The 15,398-nt window shown below is 39.3% G+C and overlaps 2 protein-coding genes and 1 long non-coding RNA gene across 4 annotated transcripts in view; 2 read left to right on the top strand and 1 right to left on the bottom strand.

Moving 5' to 3' along the window:
* DMGDH (dimethylglycine dehydrogenase) overlaps window positions 1-5,519 on the top strand; it is a 39,635-nt gene extending 34,116 nt beyond the window's left edge. For both annotated transcript variants that reach the window (XM_086868955.1, XM_086868954.1), the window contains 2 exons: window positions 3,969-4,103; window positions 4,771-5,519. In XM_086868955.1, the coding sequence (XP_086725081.1) occupies window positions 3,969-4,103; window positions 4,771-4,986 (351 nt within the window). In that variant the 3' untranslated portion in view covers window positions 4,987-5,519. The remainder of the gene's footprint in view (window positions 1-3,968; window positions 4,104-4,770) is intronic.
* A 2,129-nt stretch (window positions 5,520-7,648) lies between these two features.
* LOC111941447 (uncharacterized) lies at window positions 7,649-9,739 on the bottom strand. Its single transcript, XR_015280907.1, has 3 exons — window positions 9,701-9,739; window positions 8,965-9,040; window positions 7,649-7,764 (listed from the first exon to the last, which is right to left on the bottom strand). It is a non-coding gene; the product is annotated as an uncharacterized LOC111941447 (long non-coding RNA).
* A 929-nt stretch (window positions 9,740-10,668) lies between these two features.
* ARSB (arylsulfatase B) overlaps window positions 10,669-15,398 on the top strand; it is a 75,962-nt gene continuing 71,232 nt past the window's right edge. Inside the window, exons 1-2 of the mRNA XM_023944528.2 lie at window positions 10,669-11,012; window positions 13,711-13,897. Coding sequence (XP_023800296.2) covers window positions 10,719-11,012; window positions 13,711-13,897 — 481 coding nt within the window. The 5' untranslated portion in view covers window positions 10,669-10,718. The remainder of the gene's footprint in view (window positions 11,013-13,710; window positions 13,898-15,398) is intronic.

The following is a 15,398-nucleotide window of genomic DNA, read 5'->3' as shown; positions in this document are numbered from 1 at the left end:
CCTGAAATAATTAAAGAGCATCTAGCTACAAAAAATTTAAAAATCCTGTATAGAGGATGCCTCCAGATGTTGTCATTATGGTTATAGTAGATGACAGCAAATGTTGGTGCTGCCTTAGTCAGTTGGGTGACTTTGTGTTCTTAATTTGTCTCTGTGCCCACAGTCCTTAATGGTATACTGAATAAATTACAGCAGTTCCTTGTTGAGAGAGTTATATATCTTTGCTACAAGTAACTGTTGAACAGATATGCCATGTTTCTTTTTAGACACCTTGACTTTATTCTGATAAACAGCACAGTCTGAGAAACTAAAAAACAAAAACAAAACAAAAACAAAACAAAACAAAAAAATTTTTTGAAAGGCTTATAGATAATTTCTATTTCTTTACTTCCCTTAAACAAGAAGAGGTTTTTACAGAGGATTAGAATTAGGATTGGGGTGCCATTGAAAGCCAGATATGTTTGAAAAACACTAAGTTAAACTCTTCAAGGTATCTCACTGTGCATAAAAAAATCACACAGGTTATTGTCTCATAAACTCTTTTTAAAAAACAGTAAGTCTATCTTGTGGAATCAAACACATGGCAACTAACACAATGTAAAAGCCTGATAAGAAGGATAAGGCAAATACATCTGTAGTATCTTAATAGATGAACTGATCAGTCGCATCCCTTTAGCTGTGTGCCATTTTCAAAATTTGGCTGATTTGTCTTTGTGATATGAGTTTTCATTTTATTTTTATCTAAACTTACCTAACACACAAGTTAAAAGGAAAAGCCTGTCTTTTTAGCTGGTGAACTGAACTCAAATTAAATGAAGCTAAGCAGTTAGATATTCTCTTTATCTTCAGTGTCTTCAGTGTTTTTATTTTATGTGGAAACCATTACATAGGTCAAAGCTTAATACTTTGGGAATTCATGCCAAAGCAATGGAAAGTCTTCTGTATTTAAAGCTTAGCTTTTTAGGACTCTCTTTACTTCAACTACTATAAACCTTTTACATTGTTCCTACTTGTCAAGTCTTTTTTTTTCTTTTTTTAACTTAGACAGTGAAGAGCAGATTTAAAATTTATATTTGTTCAAACTTGGGATTGTTTAGTGTTTCATGTGTTTCTGTTCTTTTTCTTCTGTTTTGCTGGTTTTTGTTTTTTTATATTCATTTATTGGATTACACTGGTTTAAATAGGATTTTTTTTGGCATTATGTTTTGTATGACAAGATAAAGCAAATAGAAGCAGTATGCAAACTGATTATTTTTCTCCTAGAAAGAAGAAGGATTTGTTACAAAAAACAGCATAGAGGCAGAGGTTGAAAGCATCAGCTTCCAGATTATGTTTTGATTGGGATGAACAAACAAAAAAAAATATTTTTGATTGGAATGAACAATATACACATGCACTTAAAAAGAAAATATGAATAATGGTGGGAATACATTCGTGTGAAATTGGCATGGGTACCCAAGAACTGTAAAAGAAGTAAACTGAACTAGTTGAATTCCTATAGCTGGAATTTAAGAAGGTGCTTTAAATATTGAAAAGTGTATATAGACTTTCGCAGATACACACATGTATTTTTACACACACATTTTTATGCATGTTCATGCAGTGTTCAAATATGTATGTATGCATCCATTTATGTATCTGTATATGTAGATACACACATTTTTGCTGTGGGTGTATATATATATGAGAGGTGTGTATTTTGCAAAGATTGAATTCTAGGTTACATCCTGATTATTTTTCCAAGCCATCATTCTAAAAAGACTGGAATAGTCTTAACCTTCTATGAACTGAAAATAGCAAAGAAAAAGCTCTTACATGAAATTCCCGATATGCATCTTCAGTTAACATAATAGCTATGTAGTGGCTATTCCAGGTGGCCAAAAGCTTGGCCCAGTTAAAATTAACTGGGAAAAGATTTAATTTTGGATCTGCAAGCAACAGGCAAAAAAATTATCTACACTTAGGTAGATTCTAAACCTGCTAGCAGCTTGTTCTAGTGGTTTCTATACCTAGGGCATATAACATTCCATTTGAATACTTGTAATTAGTTCCACAGTTACATTCCATGTGACTAAATACCTGATATTACATAAGCATGAATAGGAAGGAATTGATTCAGTGCTAAGTATCCCTGTAGAATGTTTACTTCTTGGTATTTCTCTTTGTCATGCAAAGCATTTTATTCTGTGAGTCATGCTATGGCTTACAGTGTCATTTGCATTTCTAGTTGTAGGTGTTTCCTACAGTTGCACCTACCATGTAGCAGAAAAGTGAGAGGGAACTACCAGTAATTGGTTATTCTGCGTGAGACCTTTGCTTTATATTTTGCAGCAGCATCTTCACATTATATTCTAAAATGAATCCTCACAGTCTTTTTTTCTGATCTGAGCTGTATTTCATGGGGTTTTTTTCCCCAAAGGGTGCCAGCTTTGATCTTTATGTGCAGTATCTGCTTTATCCCTAGCTGAATCACCTTGATTTTCAGACTAACTGTTCCTTAACCGCTCATAGGCTGTTTCTCACAACTCTTTACAGAGCCTGGCCTTCCGTAGTGCAAAACACTTTATCACTTAAATATTTTCTTCTGAGCCTACACACAGATTTATGTGGATCTCAAGAAATACAAGAACACATGAACTAACTATATCTATTCCATGTATGTGTTGCTTGTAATCCTGACAGTGCAATAATTCTCTACTGAATCAAAGAACATTACCAAAAATAGTATTTTTGAAGACTTCAACAATATTTCATTTCTTTTCCTTTAAACACTAGTCAAATTAACATGATTCCTGCTTCAGACCTAAGATCAACTCCTTTAAAACGGCTTTCACTGCTAGTGAAGCAAAGGCTGGAAAGCTAGAAGACTTTGAAATTGCTATTATGTTTCTGCCCATCTGGCAGGTTGTGTGTATTTGGCAATTTAGTTTGAATACAATCCTTTTGTTCTGTCTGATCTATGCCATAGGAGAAAAAATGGACATCATGATGAATTTCATCATGGAAAGGGTTGTTAAGCATTGGAAAGGACTGTCCAGGGAGGTGGTGGAGTCACAATCCTTGGAGATGTTCCAGAAACAACTGGATGTGACATTTTGTGCTATGCTGCAGTTGATAAGACAGTGACTGGTGAAAGATTTCGCCGAGTGAGCTTAGAGGCCCCTTCCTACATAAATGAGGCCCCCTGTCTACCTGTGATAGATTCGGGCTAGTGAAATCAGCTCAGTGTGATCAGATACAGTGAATACTGTCCTAGATACCCTTGAGGGTTCTGAGACTTGCCAACAAGTACCCTCATACTTGCCATGCATTTGTGCAGTCTTTTGGAAATATGAGAATCTGCTCGTACCTTTCTAAGCAGGCTGAAAAAGGGAAATCCAGGCAATAGAAGTATTCTTTACAGAACATGCTGCATTATCCTATGAAACTGTAGATATGGGAAAAAACATACCTTCCCTAAAACAAGAATATGGAGTAAACTGCCAGCTGTGCAGCCTGGCAGAGACATCGAAGTGGGATACTGACAGGGTACTGTCATAAATTGATGATGGCTTCAAAAGGAAGCATCTTGACAGAGCAAGGCCCAGACTTTCGGACCTGGGTATTGGAATTCACTTCTTGTCATAGATACTGAAATGATGTACAGTCTTCTGGCTTACAACCTTAACTGGGCAGGTAGTCTAATAGCATGGCTAATGATATTTCTACTACATTGGAATTGTGGAAATTAAAGGCTGAGATTTAGGAAAACAAATATAAAGAATAAAGTTATCAAGATATAATATACCAGTATAAAAATACCAAGATACAAGTTATACTATCTGCCAAAGATTTGATTTCACCTATATTTTATAAAAAATACTTATGTGACAGGCAGAGACATTAAGATACCTTTAAATGTTTATATCTCTAAACATACTGGAGAACCCAAACAAACATATATCATCATTACCTTGTATTTTTTTCAGGAAGCAGACTTTATAGGAAAACAAGCACTGAGGCAGATTAAAGAAAAGGGGCTCAAACGACGACTGGTATACTTCACCCTGGAAACAGATAATGTTGATCCAGAGGGAAATGAGAGCGTGTGGCACAATGGCAAGGTAAGGACTATAGTTCATGTTGCAAAAAATCAGTTTTAATTCTCCATGAACGGAAACTTTGTGTTTCAAGTGTGAATGCATTATTTCTATTTTGCTGGCTCAGAACAATTTGAAGCTATGATAAACACCCTAATCTTCAAGCAAGGAGTAAATACTAAGTACCTATGGAGAAGGTGTGAAATGCTGTCAAGTCACTGAAACTAGGGTTGGAACAGATTGAAGTATTGTCATCCATTCTCTTCTGCAAGTTCACTCCCGTTCTAAGAAAATGCTTTTGCTACTCGAAAGAAATGAAACAACAGCAAAGTTTGGGGCTCCACACTTCAGCACAGATTATGTGTTGAAATATTCACTAGCAGTTAAATTGTTATAGATAACAAAAATATGCATGTGTATTGTATATGTTCCAGTGAAAACTTAATTGAACATAATAAGAATAGGGTATTTTTTCAAAAAGCAAATACTTCCCAGTTTCAGGTGGTGTTACTCTCTGTTGAGAATATCATGAACTGCATGACACACTTGACAATTGCATGATATTTGAAGTGTATAAATTAGAATGTGAGATGTCTAGTTGTTTGTGTTCTTGGCTGGGTTTTTTTGTTTTTTTTCAGAAAATCACACTGTATCTTGAAAACAAATACAATTGTTGTTTTCTCTTTTCCAGGTTGTTGGCAATACCACATCTGGATGTTTCAGTTATGGAGCTCAGCAGAGTCTAGCTTTTGCATATGTTCCCATGGAACTCAGCAAAGTTGGACAGAAATTGGAGGTTGAACTTTTAGGTAAAAATTACCCAGCAACCATTATACAGGAGCCACTGGTGCTGACTGAACCAACAAGAATGCGCCTTCAGAGAAAGGGTCAAAGTCCCAAAATATAAACACAGATGAGGATACAGCAAATTGTGCAGGAAATAGTAGCATTAATATGCATAAAATTAAGAGAATTAAACTACTCAGATTTTCTAATTACTAAACACAAGATGTTCATTGCCATACATGAGTGAGAAATTCAGTGGCATCACTTCCTACTTCCCTGTATGCACTATTCACAGTAGAGAGCTGAGCAGAGTTGATGAGCCACTGTGTGTTCCCAGTAGCATTTGTGAGCAGAAAGTGGCAGGGAATGAGTACATCATTGATACAGCTTTCTCCCACATTGGCTGGCAGATCTGCATTAATCCATACAAGAAATGTGCTCCGGATTCTGTCCAATAGCAAATTCCTCCCTTTCCCTCACACTCAAATCCCCATTTGCCCACCCTTGAGGTAAAGTAGCTTATCTTGCCTTCTTTACACATGAATAGCAAGCTTACCATGAAATCAGATCACTAGTTCCACACAGAATGCTTCATAAGGAATTGAAAGGCATCTCATTAACCATTAAAATAATAAAGGCATTATTAAAGGTAAACTGAACTCTTGACATTTTTTCTCTGCATGTCAGCCTGGCAGAAATTCTCATAGAAGACCAAAATCTAGTTCTTCTCAATGAAGCAGTTATAGGAAGCCCATTCTTCACTATTATACATAAATCATCTGGGATATTACATGTAATTCTACAACAAACAGTATATTATTGTTCAATTTCTGAACAAAGCTCAAATTACAGATTTACTGTATTAAATCTGAACCACTGACTATCACCAAAGATGGTTAATTTTTTCTTACTGTTAATTATAGATTGAAGCAACAGTAAGAGCCATATATTATTACATAGAGATATTAGCAATGGGAAAAAATATAATTAAATTCACAGCAAAGGAGCTTTACTGAGTGTTAAATATACAATAACCCAGGTAAGCAGCACTGAGGTAGTATGTATGATGGGAACACATTAAATCAATAAAAAACTCATCTGGAATCCAATAATGTTCTCAACAATTCTTTTGAATAACAATGTTAAAATTTCCAGCTTAGTAATATCTATGTATTATCTATGACCTTTTGGCTATAGATAAATGCTTTCAAAGTATGTATGAATCATTTCCAAAATGCACTTTGTCAATGGAATTGGAGCCTCTAAGTCTTCAGCAAAGAAACAAAAGTATAAATAGAATATACCAGGAGCAACACACTTTGAGTAATGAACACTCACTCATGATAAAGTAAGGTGGCATTACATTGTGCTGTTTTGAGTATCTTTTACAAAGCATGCCAAAATTAAATATATGAGCTTTGCCAGGTTTGCATGTAGTACTGTCTTAAGTAGTGGAAAAATCCATTCAGAAATTATTCTCTGCTATACTTCCATAAGTGATTCAGTTCTATTTTGCTGAGCCATCAATGTTACTTTTTCTAAAGATAACATTATTTGTATTGAGGCACTTAACCACTGTGATTTTGTGAGTATTTAAGAAGACGGAAGTACAACACAATGCTATACGGTTTTATTTAGACTATGTAGGAAAAGAGCAATGCTTTTGTAGAACATGGTTTTGAATTTCAGTATTTCCCAAGACTATGCAAATTCACTAGACACCACATCCTAGAATGTAATATAACAGTTACTCTGAAACAGATTCACCTATACTTCCTAATTAGCTCTGCTATGCCAAAAGTGTTCCAATAGTGCCTCTGTATCCCAGCCTGACAGTGAGAACCAGGTGTGTTTTCTGACTCAGAAGAAAGATTAATACATCAGCTGGATGAGTCTGACTGCAGAAGGGACAGGCTTTCTGCAGCCTGAGCAAAGAGTAATGAACAGCAGACATAATTCCTACAGTCAAGTGAACTCAGAACCTGTACCCTCCAGCAGCTTGTACTGCATTTGAGCTGTAGCCTACCAACCCCTAATTCCTCTGTGTAGCTGATGCAGACTACTCTCATTTCACAATGTAGTATTATACCAGCCCAGACACTTATTTCTATGGGGGTTGCACACTGACAGCTCTTGTCACCCAAGTCTTCACCTGGATCAAGTCTTGGCCAGTTAGAGGAAGTTGTATGAGGAGTAGTGGAGGTCACAACTTCATCGTGAGGGACAGATGCTGATCTCTTCTCTGAGGTGACCACTGGTGGAACCCAAAGGAATGGCCTGAGGCCTAGTTGGGGGAGGTTTAGGTTGGATGTTACGGAAAGGTTTTTCACCCGCAGGATTTTTAGGCACCTGGATCAGTTTCCCCCAGGGAAGTGGTTATGGCATCAAAGTTCAAATCAGAGTTCAAGGAGTGTTTGGACAATGCTTTTAGGCACACAGTGTGATTCTTGGGGTTGTCCTGTGCAAGGCCAGAAGCTGGACTCAATGATCCTTGCACGTCCTTTCAAATTCAGCATATTCCATTGCTCTCAATTTCATTCAAGATTTAGATAAGCTAACAATGTGTCATGATGTTTCTGGGTCAAGGCAATATAGTTCCTTTCTTGCAGCAAACTTAGAAGACTATGACGACTTCCAGTTCCTCAAGGATCACATGTAAGTCAAATGGAGTATCTTGTTGCTCCCTGTTACCTTTTAAGAATGTGTGTGCTTTCTCTTCAACAATGAATTCAGGAGCAGAGACATCAGAAGTAGTTTTAAGCAAGGATGGCGGAGAATTAGAAGTGCTGTGGCTGTGATAGCAATGTTTGAAAGTGCTTCCTATTTGACCTGGCTTCTTTTTACTGCACTGATCCCCAAGTCAGCTTGAATATTCATCAGAATAGTTCAACATTGCATTCTGCAGAGCACAGATAAATGAAACAGTATCAAAAGACAAAGCTTTACAAATCATGCCCATATACAGGTCCACATACATTAGTCAGTCCTTAAAAGTTATTTTTTTAAAAAAGTACATAAGCCTGAAGAAATGAGGTGGGGGAAGTGTTCAGCAGCTATTGCAGTTTCCTGTCATTTCTTTTCATTACAGATTGAGATATGATGTTGCCTAAACTTGTGCCAAGACACAGCAAGAGGAAGTGAATAAGAGCAAGAATGTTTAAGTATTGAGTTTTAAGAGGGCTTCTAACCAATCAGAAATACCAGTGTAGAAAAACTGGTAGAGACTTCAGAGTCTTTCTCAACCTCATCAGCTAACAGAGGAGACACATATGCAACTAGACGAAAAAATGACAGTTGCTCATCTAGGAAATTTTCTGAAATAGGGGATATGTAAAAAGCAGTTTTCTCAGACACTTTTGTTTGCCATTTTCCTGTATTTTTCCACCTCCAGAGTTTTTGCACACCAGAGTAGATGTTACCTGCTTTCATTGAGTAATTCAAATATTTTTGTTCCAAGTTTCCATTTGCTATGGCAAAAAGTGTCTAGTTCATGCTTTGTATGGCATGATAAATCCATGCTGATACTGTAACTTTGTGTGTCACTCTAATGACTTCTTTAATCACTGATTCCAAAACAACATCCAAATTATCTAACCCTGAATTTAGAAAAGATAAACTGAAATATAAGAGACTGAACATAGACCATTTCCTGGATTTATTCTTTTGCTTTAAGATAATACTGTCTGAGAGAAATAGTTTTTTCTGATTGGGATTCCAATTCCCTCAACTAGTAATAAAATAAATAAAACCCCCAAAATACTAGAAAATATGATAGCAACATCCAGACTGTGACTGTGCAGTATCTGCAGTATGTATTTAAGACAGTTCAATGTAATGGTTTAACTATGATCAAGCAACAAGGTAATCCAGTTCTAGTGGAACAGGGCAACCAATACATAATTCTTGACACTTCTGTACAAGGAAATATGAATTCAGCTACATTCGAACACCATGATAATTTTGGAAATATGAAAGGTGAATAGAAATTATGAATTTTGTTTCAAAATTTCTGCTTTCGCCAGCCCTGTGCAGATTTTCAAAGTACTCAGAACAAAAAGGGTTTCTGTGGGAATGTGCTAACATTTGAATGAAACTTTACTTGTAATAAGGACATGGAAGAAGTTAGAAAAATAAACAGTTCACTCAGACATTTGAGACTGGTCATGAGATCTGAACTAGAAAAAAGAGAAATTGGAACTTTTCAGCTTTGGAACAGTATAAATCACATTTCAAGAAAGAAAACACTATACATAGTCACACACCAGTTTGTTAGTGATCCTGGAATTTACTTCAGAGAAAACTGACTTTATGACAGTACTGTTGCTTCTTGTTCCAGTACTGACTGTAGATTGTAGTATAGTCTCATTGTGGAAAAAAGCTGACATCACTCACCATAGCCATTGTTTTCAAACCAGCAGGGAAACCTGTGGGATTTAAAAAAACCCAACCTGGCAACTTCATAGGCTTATCCACTAGACTTCATTAATACAAGCAGGAACTTTCCTTCTACAGAGACTTGTCAGGAAATAGTCAGGAGTCTAGTATACTCAATATTTGGCTTTCCAACCAAGAAAAACGAATTTTAATGTGGGGTTCTGTTTTGCCTGTTAGTAAGTGGCTGTATAAACCTGGGAATACACATATTTACCATTCCAGCTGAATGGGAAATATACGGTTATTTGATCTTCCACTGGACACTGAAATTTATATGTATTCCATGGATGAACAAATGTGACCAGAGTTGACAGCTATTTCTGTCTTTTCACTCTCTTAGATTTTATATCAAGATTATAACTGAGGTAGCGGTTTTTTGCAGTGTTGCTTTAGACTATTACCTGGTTTGAAGAAAGAGCCTCGTGGACATTGGTGCCACTTCTGCCTCTGTGTTACTTCACTTCCTTTCTACACTGTAACAGTCACAAGCACCACCTTACAGCCAGACCTCCATCTAGGCTTCTCATCAGAAGGGATAAAATGTAGAGAAAAAAGCGCTGGGCTGCTTATGGTTTTGCAAGGTGTGGGAGGCTGAAGGCAGAGGGAAGCCAAACAGGTCTCTCTCTTGGTGTGCACTAGCAGCTGATGCTGACAGGAGAGTTTCTCCAAAAGCCGAAATTGTCGCCTCGCTCAGCTTAGCTGCATCTTCAGTGATGGTTGCAACTCGTTTTTCCCAGGCTGTCCTGCACATTGGCCAGCAGCAAGGCCACGTGTGTGCTGCAGCTGCCTCACTGCTTACACACAGAATAAGCTCTGTAGGCAGTGTTAAAGACGGATGACCTGCTATGAAGGCGGAAGTAATAGCCCAGATAATTGTACGACAATGCACTCTGTTCTGTCTTCATAATGTTGTACTGTCTTCCTTAAAGCCATAGGTGACTTGAGACACAAGCTTGCACACAGTTCAAAAGGCTCCGAGGTTTGAACCGTGTGTTTAATGTAATGCTTTGTTTTGAAGCAAGACAAAGCTGGAAAGCACCGCCAGCATCAGCGGGTTACATGCCTTGCCAACACGGGCAACACCTTTACAATTTCTTTTTTAAGCTAATACAAAAACTCAGCGGCGTAAAGCTGCACCATTGCCACGCTCGGCACGCGCTACCTCGGCCGCCCTGCCCCGGCTCCTCCCCGGCCCAGGCCCCGGCCCTGCCCCGGGCCCGGCCCGCCCCAACGCTGCCCCTGCTTGACCCTGCTGCAGCCCCGGGCCCTGCTCCAGCCCCGGGCCCTGCCCCCGTCCCACCCCTGCCCTTGCTGGGCCCTGCTCCTGCCCCGGGCCCGGCCCGCCCCAGCCCCGCCCCAGCCCCGCTCGCGGAGCCCCGGGTCGGGGCGGTGCCTGCGGCCCAGTTCCGGGTGGCGGGGATGGCGCGGCAGCCGGGCGTGAGGCGTCCGCGCTTGGGCCGTCTGCTGTGGCTGTGCCTGCCCCTGTGCCTGCCCCTGTGCCTGCCGAGCCCCGCGGCGGCGCGCCCGCCCGCCCCGCACCTCGTCCTGGTGCTGGCCGACGACCTGGGCTGGGGCGACGTGGGCTGGCACGGCTCTGCCATCCGCACGCCGCGGCTGGACGCGCTGGGGGCGGGCGGCGTGCGGCTGGAGCGCTACTACACCCAGCCGCTGTGCACGCCGTCCCGCAGCCAGCTCCTCTCGGGCCGCTACCAGGTAGGGCGGGCGCTCCCACCCCTGCCGCGGGATGCTGCCCGCGGGATGCTGCCCGCGGGACGGGATGCTGCGGCTGCTCACAGCCTGCTTGCCTCTGGCAGCCCCTGTGCCGCTCCGGCTTGCTGGGTCTCTGCCGCTGCGCAGGGGAGAGGGCTGCGCTGCGGTAACCAGCTGCTCTGAAACGCAAGCTTCATTCGCCTTGCGAGCTCAGGAGTAAACTAGACATGGAATCGGTGCGAATTGTTCTGTTCCAGACCAGCCGAGGTGCTCTGTATGCTCCGGTCGGATTAACAGGCACGGCAACCTGTCGTGTGAGATACCCCTGCCCTAGTCTGACTCTTGAGTATTTTTGCACTGGTCGAGACGCAGACAGAAGCGGATCAACACCACTTGTTCAGTTTTTACAACATGTTTTCCAGTGCAGGGCCCAAATGTATCGCGAGCAATACATTCACCTCCACCTGGTACAGAAAGTGTAGATATACTGCACTCCCTCATGGAGTGCACACAGCGTGTTCATTAGTCTGTGTGTCCAAATAGTTTGTAGTCATTATCCTGATTTTTCCCACTTTTTTTTTTCTTATAATTTTTTTCAGTTTTGGCATAAACGTGGGGAGTGGAGGGTGGGAAATAAAGTATGGACACACAGCATGGACAGAAGGAAGAAACTCAGAAAGGGTTAAGTGTGTTTCAGAAACTTCCCCTCTGTCTCAAGAAGTCCTGCACTTCCAAGTTAACCATAGTGATTGCTAAATAAACTGCTCTGAATGAAAGAGCCCTGTATTAGTAGCAAGAAGTTGTTCTAGGTGACACTCTTTCCAAGCAGCATTTGTCCTGTTCCTGGAAACTCCAAGAATGAATAATGATGAATAGGCAAAAGCAATTTTCATTATCTTTACCAAATCCTTAAGTTATTCCATTAAACAGCCTAAAATATTTTTCCATAGTGACTATTTTTAAAATACAGTTCATAGTCTGAAGGTGCTTTCCAAGAGAGAGGCCACTGCTGCATCACATCTTAAAAGTAGACATTGGAAATAGTTCAGTCTAGTTTTAAATTCATCCCATACATTTGGCTTGATAATTTAATAATCTTTGTGTTGACCTTGTTGCAACTGAATAAAACAATATTAGAAAATTGAAGTTTTTTTTTTTTAATAGAGGAGACATTCTGTGCAACAGTAATTATGCAGCATATAATTATATTATGCAGCAAATATGTGGGATCTTCTTAAAGTTGTGTTACCATGGATATGATTAACAGTTGCTTAGAAACTTGTGAAAGTAACCTAAATCTGGTCCTCTCTGGAGCTGAGATTTTCATAGTCACCTTGCAATCCATATGAAAGAAGAGCAATGGTATCCATCTAAGATAGCTATAGACTTTTTTGTTATTGTCTCCTTCTCCTTTTTCTCATTTTCCAGATACAGTGCAAGAAACTACAATGTTTTGCTAGTTTGTGTTATTCTGTATAGTAATGTTTTCTGTAATACAGCATTTTAAAATATTTTAAATATTTTATATATAATATAAAATTTATAATAGAATTTAATTTCTGGACCCTCCTTACTCAAAGAAAATGAGGAAGTAGTAGATCCTTTAGAAAAGGGCTTTACCCACTTGCCTAAGATCAGGGCTTATTTGTTCTAAAAGTCGTTTCAGAGAGTTGCTATATTTCAAAGCAACGATTTGAAAGTTAATCATGCAGCTTGCTGCACTGGTGTGCTTAGTGGAGTCATAAAATCTGCTGTCATCTGCTCCAGGGGATCTTGGAGGCTTTGTGCTTTGACACACACAGATTGATAGAAATATTTAATGTATAAACAAGATACATTTACTTGTATACATATGTTTGCAGGCCTAGCTTTGAGGTAGTGACTTTTCGATTGAGGAGAACACAGGGAAGCTGGAAAAAGTCACCTTACAGCATCATAACTGAAGAGGTTCCTTATATCAAACATTATATAGCACTCGAAGTATTGTTGTCAGTGATGGTTTTGTGAAAAAATACAAAATTCACCACTTATGAGGACTTGGAACTTTGGCAGAGTTATTAAATATCAGATCTAATCAGTGTAAAGCTTGTGTCATCCCCATATCCAAAAGCTTTCTATAGTGCTTGTATTCATTGAAAGCATGTAAATAAATATATGTGTGTATACATAATGTCCATTTAGAAGAGTAATAGAAAAATAGCTTTCTTTTATCGACCTTTCCTCCAATGACTGTTCTATGATACAGGCAAAAGCTTGATAGCTTTTTTTTTTTGATGGCTGCCACATGTGTTTTTGCCCATTTCAGTCCCATTTAAAATCTCTCACTCCATCTTGAGATGTCTCTAGCCTTCAAAGAGACCAGAATGGTAGTTCCAAATAAATAAATGATAAAAACCTGTTAGATTTCTAGTTAAAAGCACAAAAGACTGTGTTTTTTTGTTTGTTTTGGATTTGTCAATTGTGATTGATGTATGACTGGGAATGTGTTAACTTTTGCAGTGCTATTTTCTTGTTTGCCTCCATGCAACCCCTGCCCTCCACCTGAAGCTTCCTCATTATCTTCAGTGCTACATTGGTAAAATGAAGAGCCCCTAAAACTAATGCTAATCTCTAATACAGCTGTGCTTCTTTTTGGGCCTGCTTATAAATTAATCCATGGGCTGCGTTGTAAATGGTTTCTCACACTTCCTTTCTCTGCTAGATCCACACAGGTTTACAGCACCAGATAATATGGCCATGCCAGCCCAGCTGTCTGCCACTGGATGAGAAACTCCTCCCAGAACTACTTCAAGAAGCGGGATATGTTACTCACATGGTGGGGAAGTGGCATTTGGGAATGTACAGAAAAGAATGCCTTCCAACCCGCAGAGGATTTGACACTTACTTTGGTAATGGTTTGATTTAACATGGGCAATAAATGCAGTGTTAAAAATGGTGAGAAACCACCCCATTCTTGTAACAACAGCAGATTTACTATTTATTTATAAGTAAAGCCATACATGGATATGCACATTTCCAAAGTATCACTGCTTAAAAAATGCTAATGCGTTAAATGTATGCTGAACTTACTGAAGAAAATATCACAATTACTGTGTGGTTCCAAGTAAGGTATTTCTCTCTTAGTATTTCCCTCGCCCCTCCCTCCTTCCCAGAGTTAACTTTCAACTCTGAATTCTCTGTCTCCTACCTACAGCAGTACAGGGGAATAGAGAATGAGGATTATAGCCAGTTTGTGTGGCTTTGGTTTTCCAGAGCTGGTAGTGACATCATGTGAAGGCCTCTATAAAGTAGTACCCAAAAACTCACAAGTTAGGAACACGCAGACTAAACAATAGATTGTCCGAGTGTGAGTGCATTACTTGCAGAGCAACTTGTAGCTACCCATTGTTTATTGTTCCAAGTATGGTATGGGTTCCTGTCCCAGTATTGATTCCATATTTATTAGTTTTGCACAAGTGTCACGGATATTAGGTGACTTGGGCTGTCTGCTGTACATCTTTTTCTGCACACAGTGCTGAGTTCAAAAAGACCCATCTCCACTTGGTTGTTTTTAAGACACTTTCCTTGAACAATGAATTTCAAAATCATTGTTTCAATGCAGAGGCCTGTGTTGCTCTTGTCTAACCTGAGGCTTAAATGAAGGCTGTGACTGTGCTACGTGTGTGCCTATGTTAGTCCAAATATAAGTTGGAAAAAACTGTTCCCTTAGATAGTATACTTCTTTTGGTTTTTCACGGTGCTCAGGGCAATGGTTTCACAACTGAATTAAGCTAATATATGTGGATTGGAATATAATGGCTCATTGCTTAAACATTTTTGCTTTCTCCCATCCCTTTACAGGAGCTTGGGATCTTTTTGATGGCATAGGTGTAGATAGGCTGCTGCTCCTTGTGAAATATCACCCTGGGACCAAGCAGGCTTTTAATGCTGGAGCCTGAGGACTAGCTGGCTCTGGGTATGGTTTTTGTATGCCCAATGTGACATTATTTTTCAGAGGACATAGTGGTTTAATATCCTGCAATGTTCATGTGATTGCAGTAGGCAGTGATTATGATTAGGGTTGTTTGATTCCATGGCACAACCGATGCAGTCTCCCTCAGCGGGCATTCAAAATGGAAAAAATGCACCATGTGCCTATGAGTACATTGATGTAAACAGTCTGCCTGTAAAAATCACTTTATCTTTTGAACGATTACCCATTTTTTCCTCCTAAAATGTCTAAATAGTAGACATTTATATTGCATTTAAAATAACTTTATTTTTTCTGTTTTTGCAGACATTACTAGTTGCAGCTGCTGAAAAAAAAAAACAAAGTTTAAGTAAATTTCTTCTGTCTTGGATTTTTGTCCCAAGTTTTTTTTGCAGAACATAAAACTCTATTTTTTTTCA

The sequence above is a fragment of the Cyanistes caeruleus genome, chromosome Z (assembly GCF_971803275.1).
Source record: "Cyanistes caeruleus chromosome Z, bCyaCae1.hap1.1, whole genome shotgun sequence".
NCBI classification, from domain to species: Eukaryota; Metazoa; Chordata; class Aves; order Passeriformes; family Paridae; genus Cyanistes; species Cyanistes caeruleus.
This window is presented reverse-complemented; position numbering and strand designations above follow the sequence as displayed.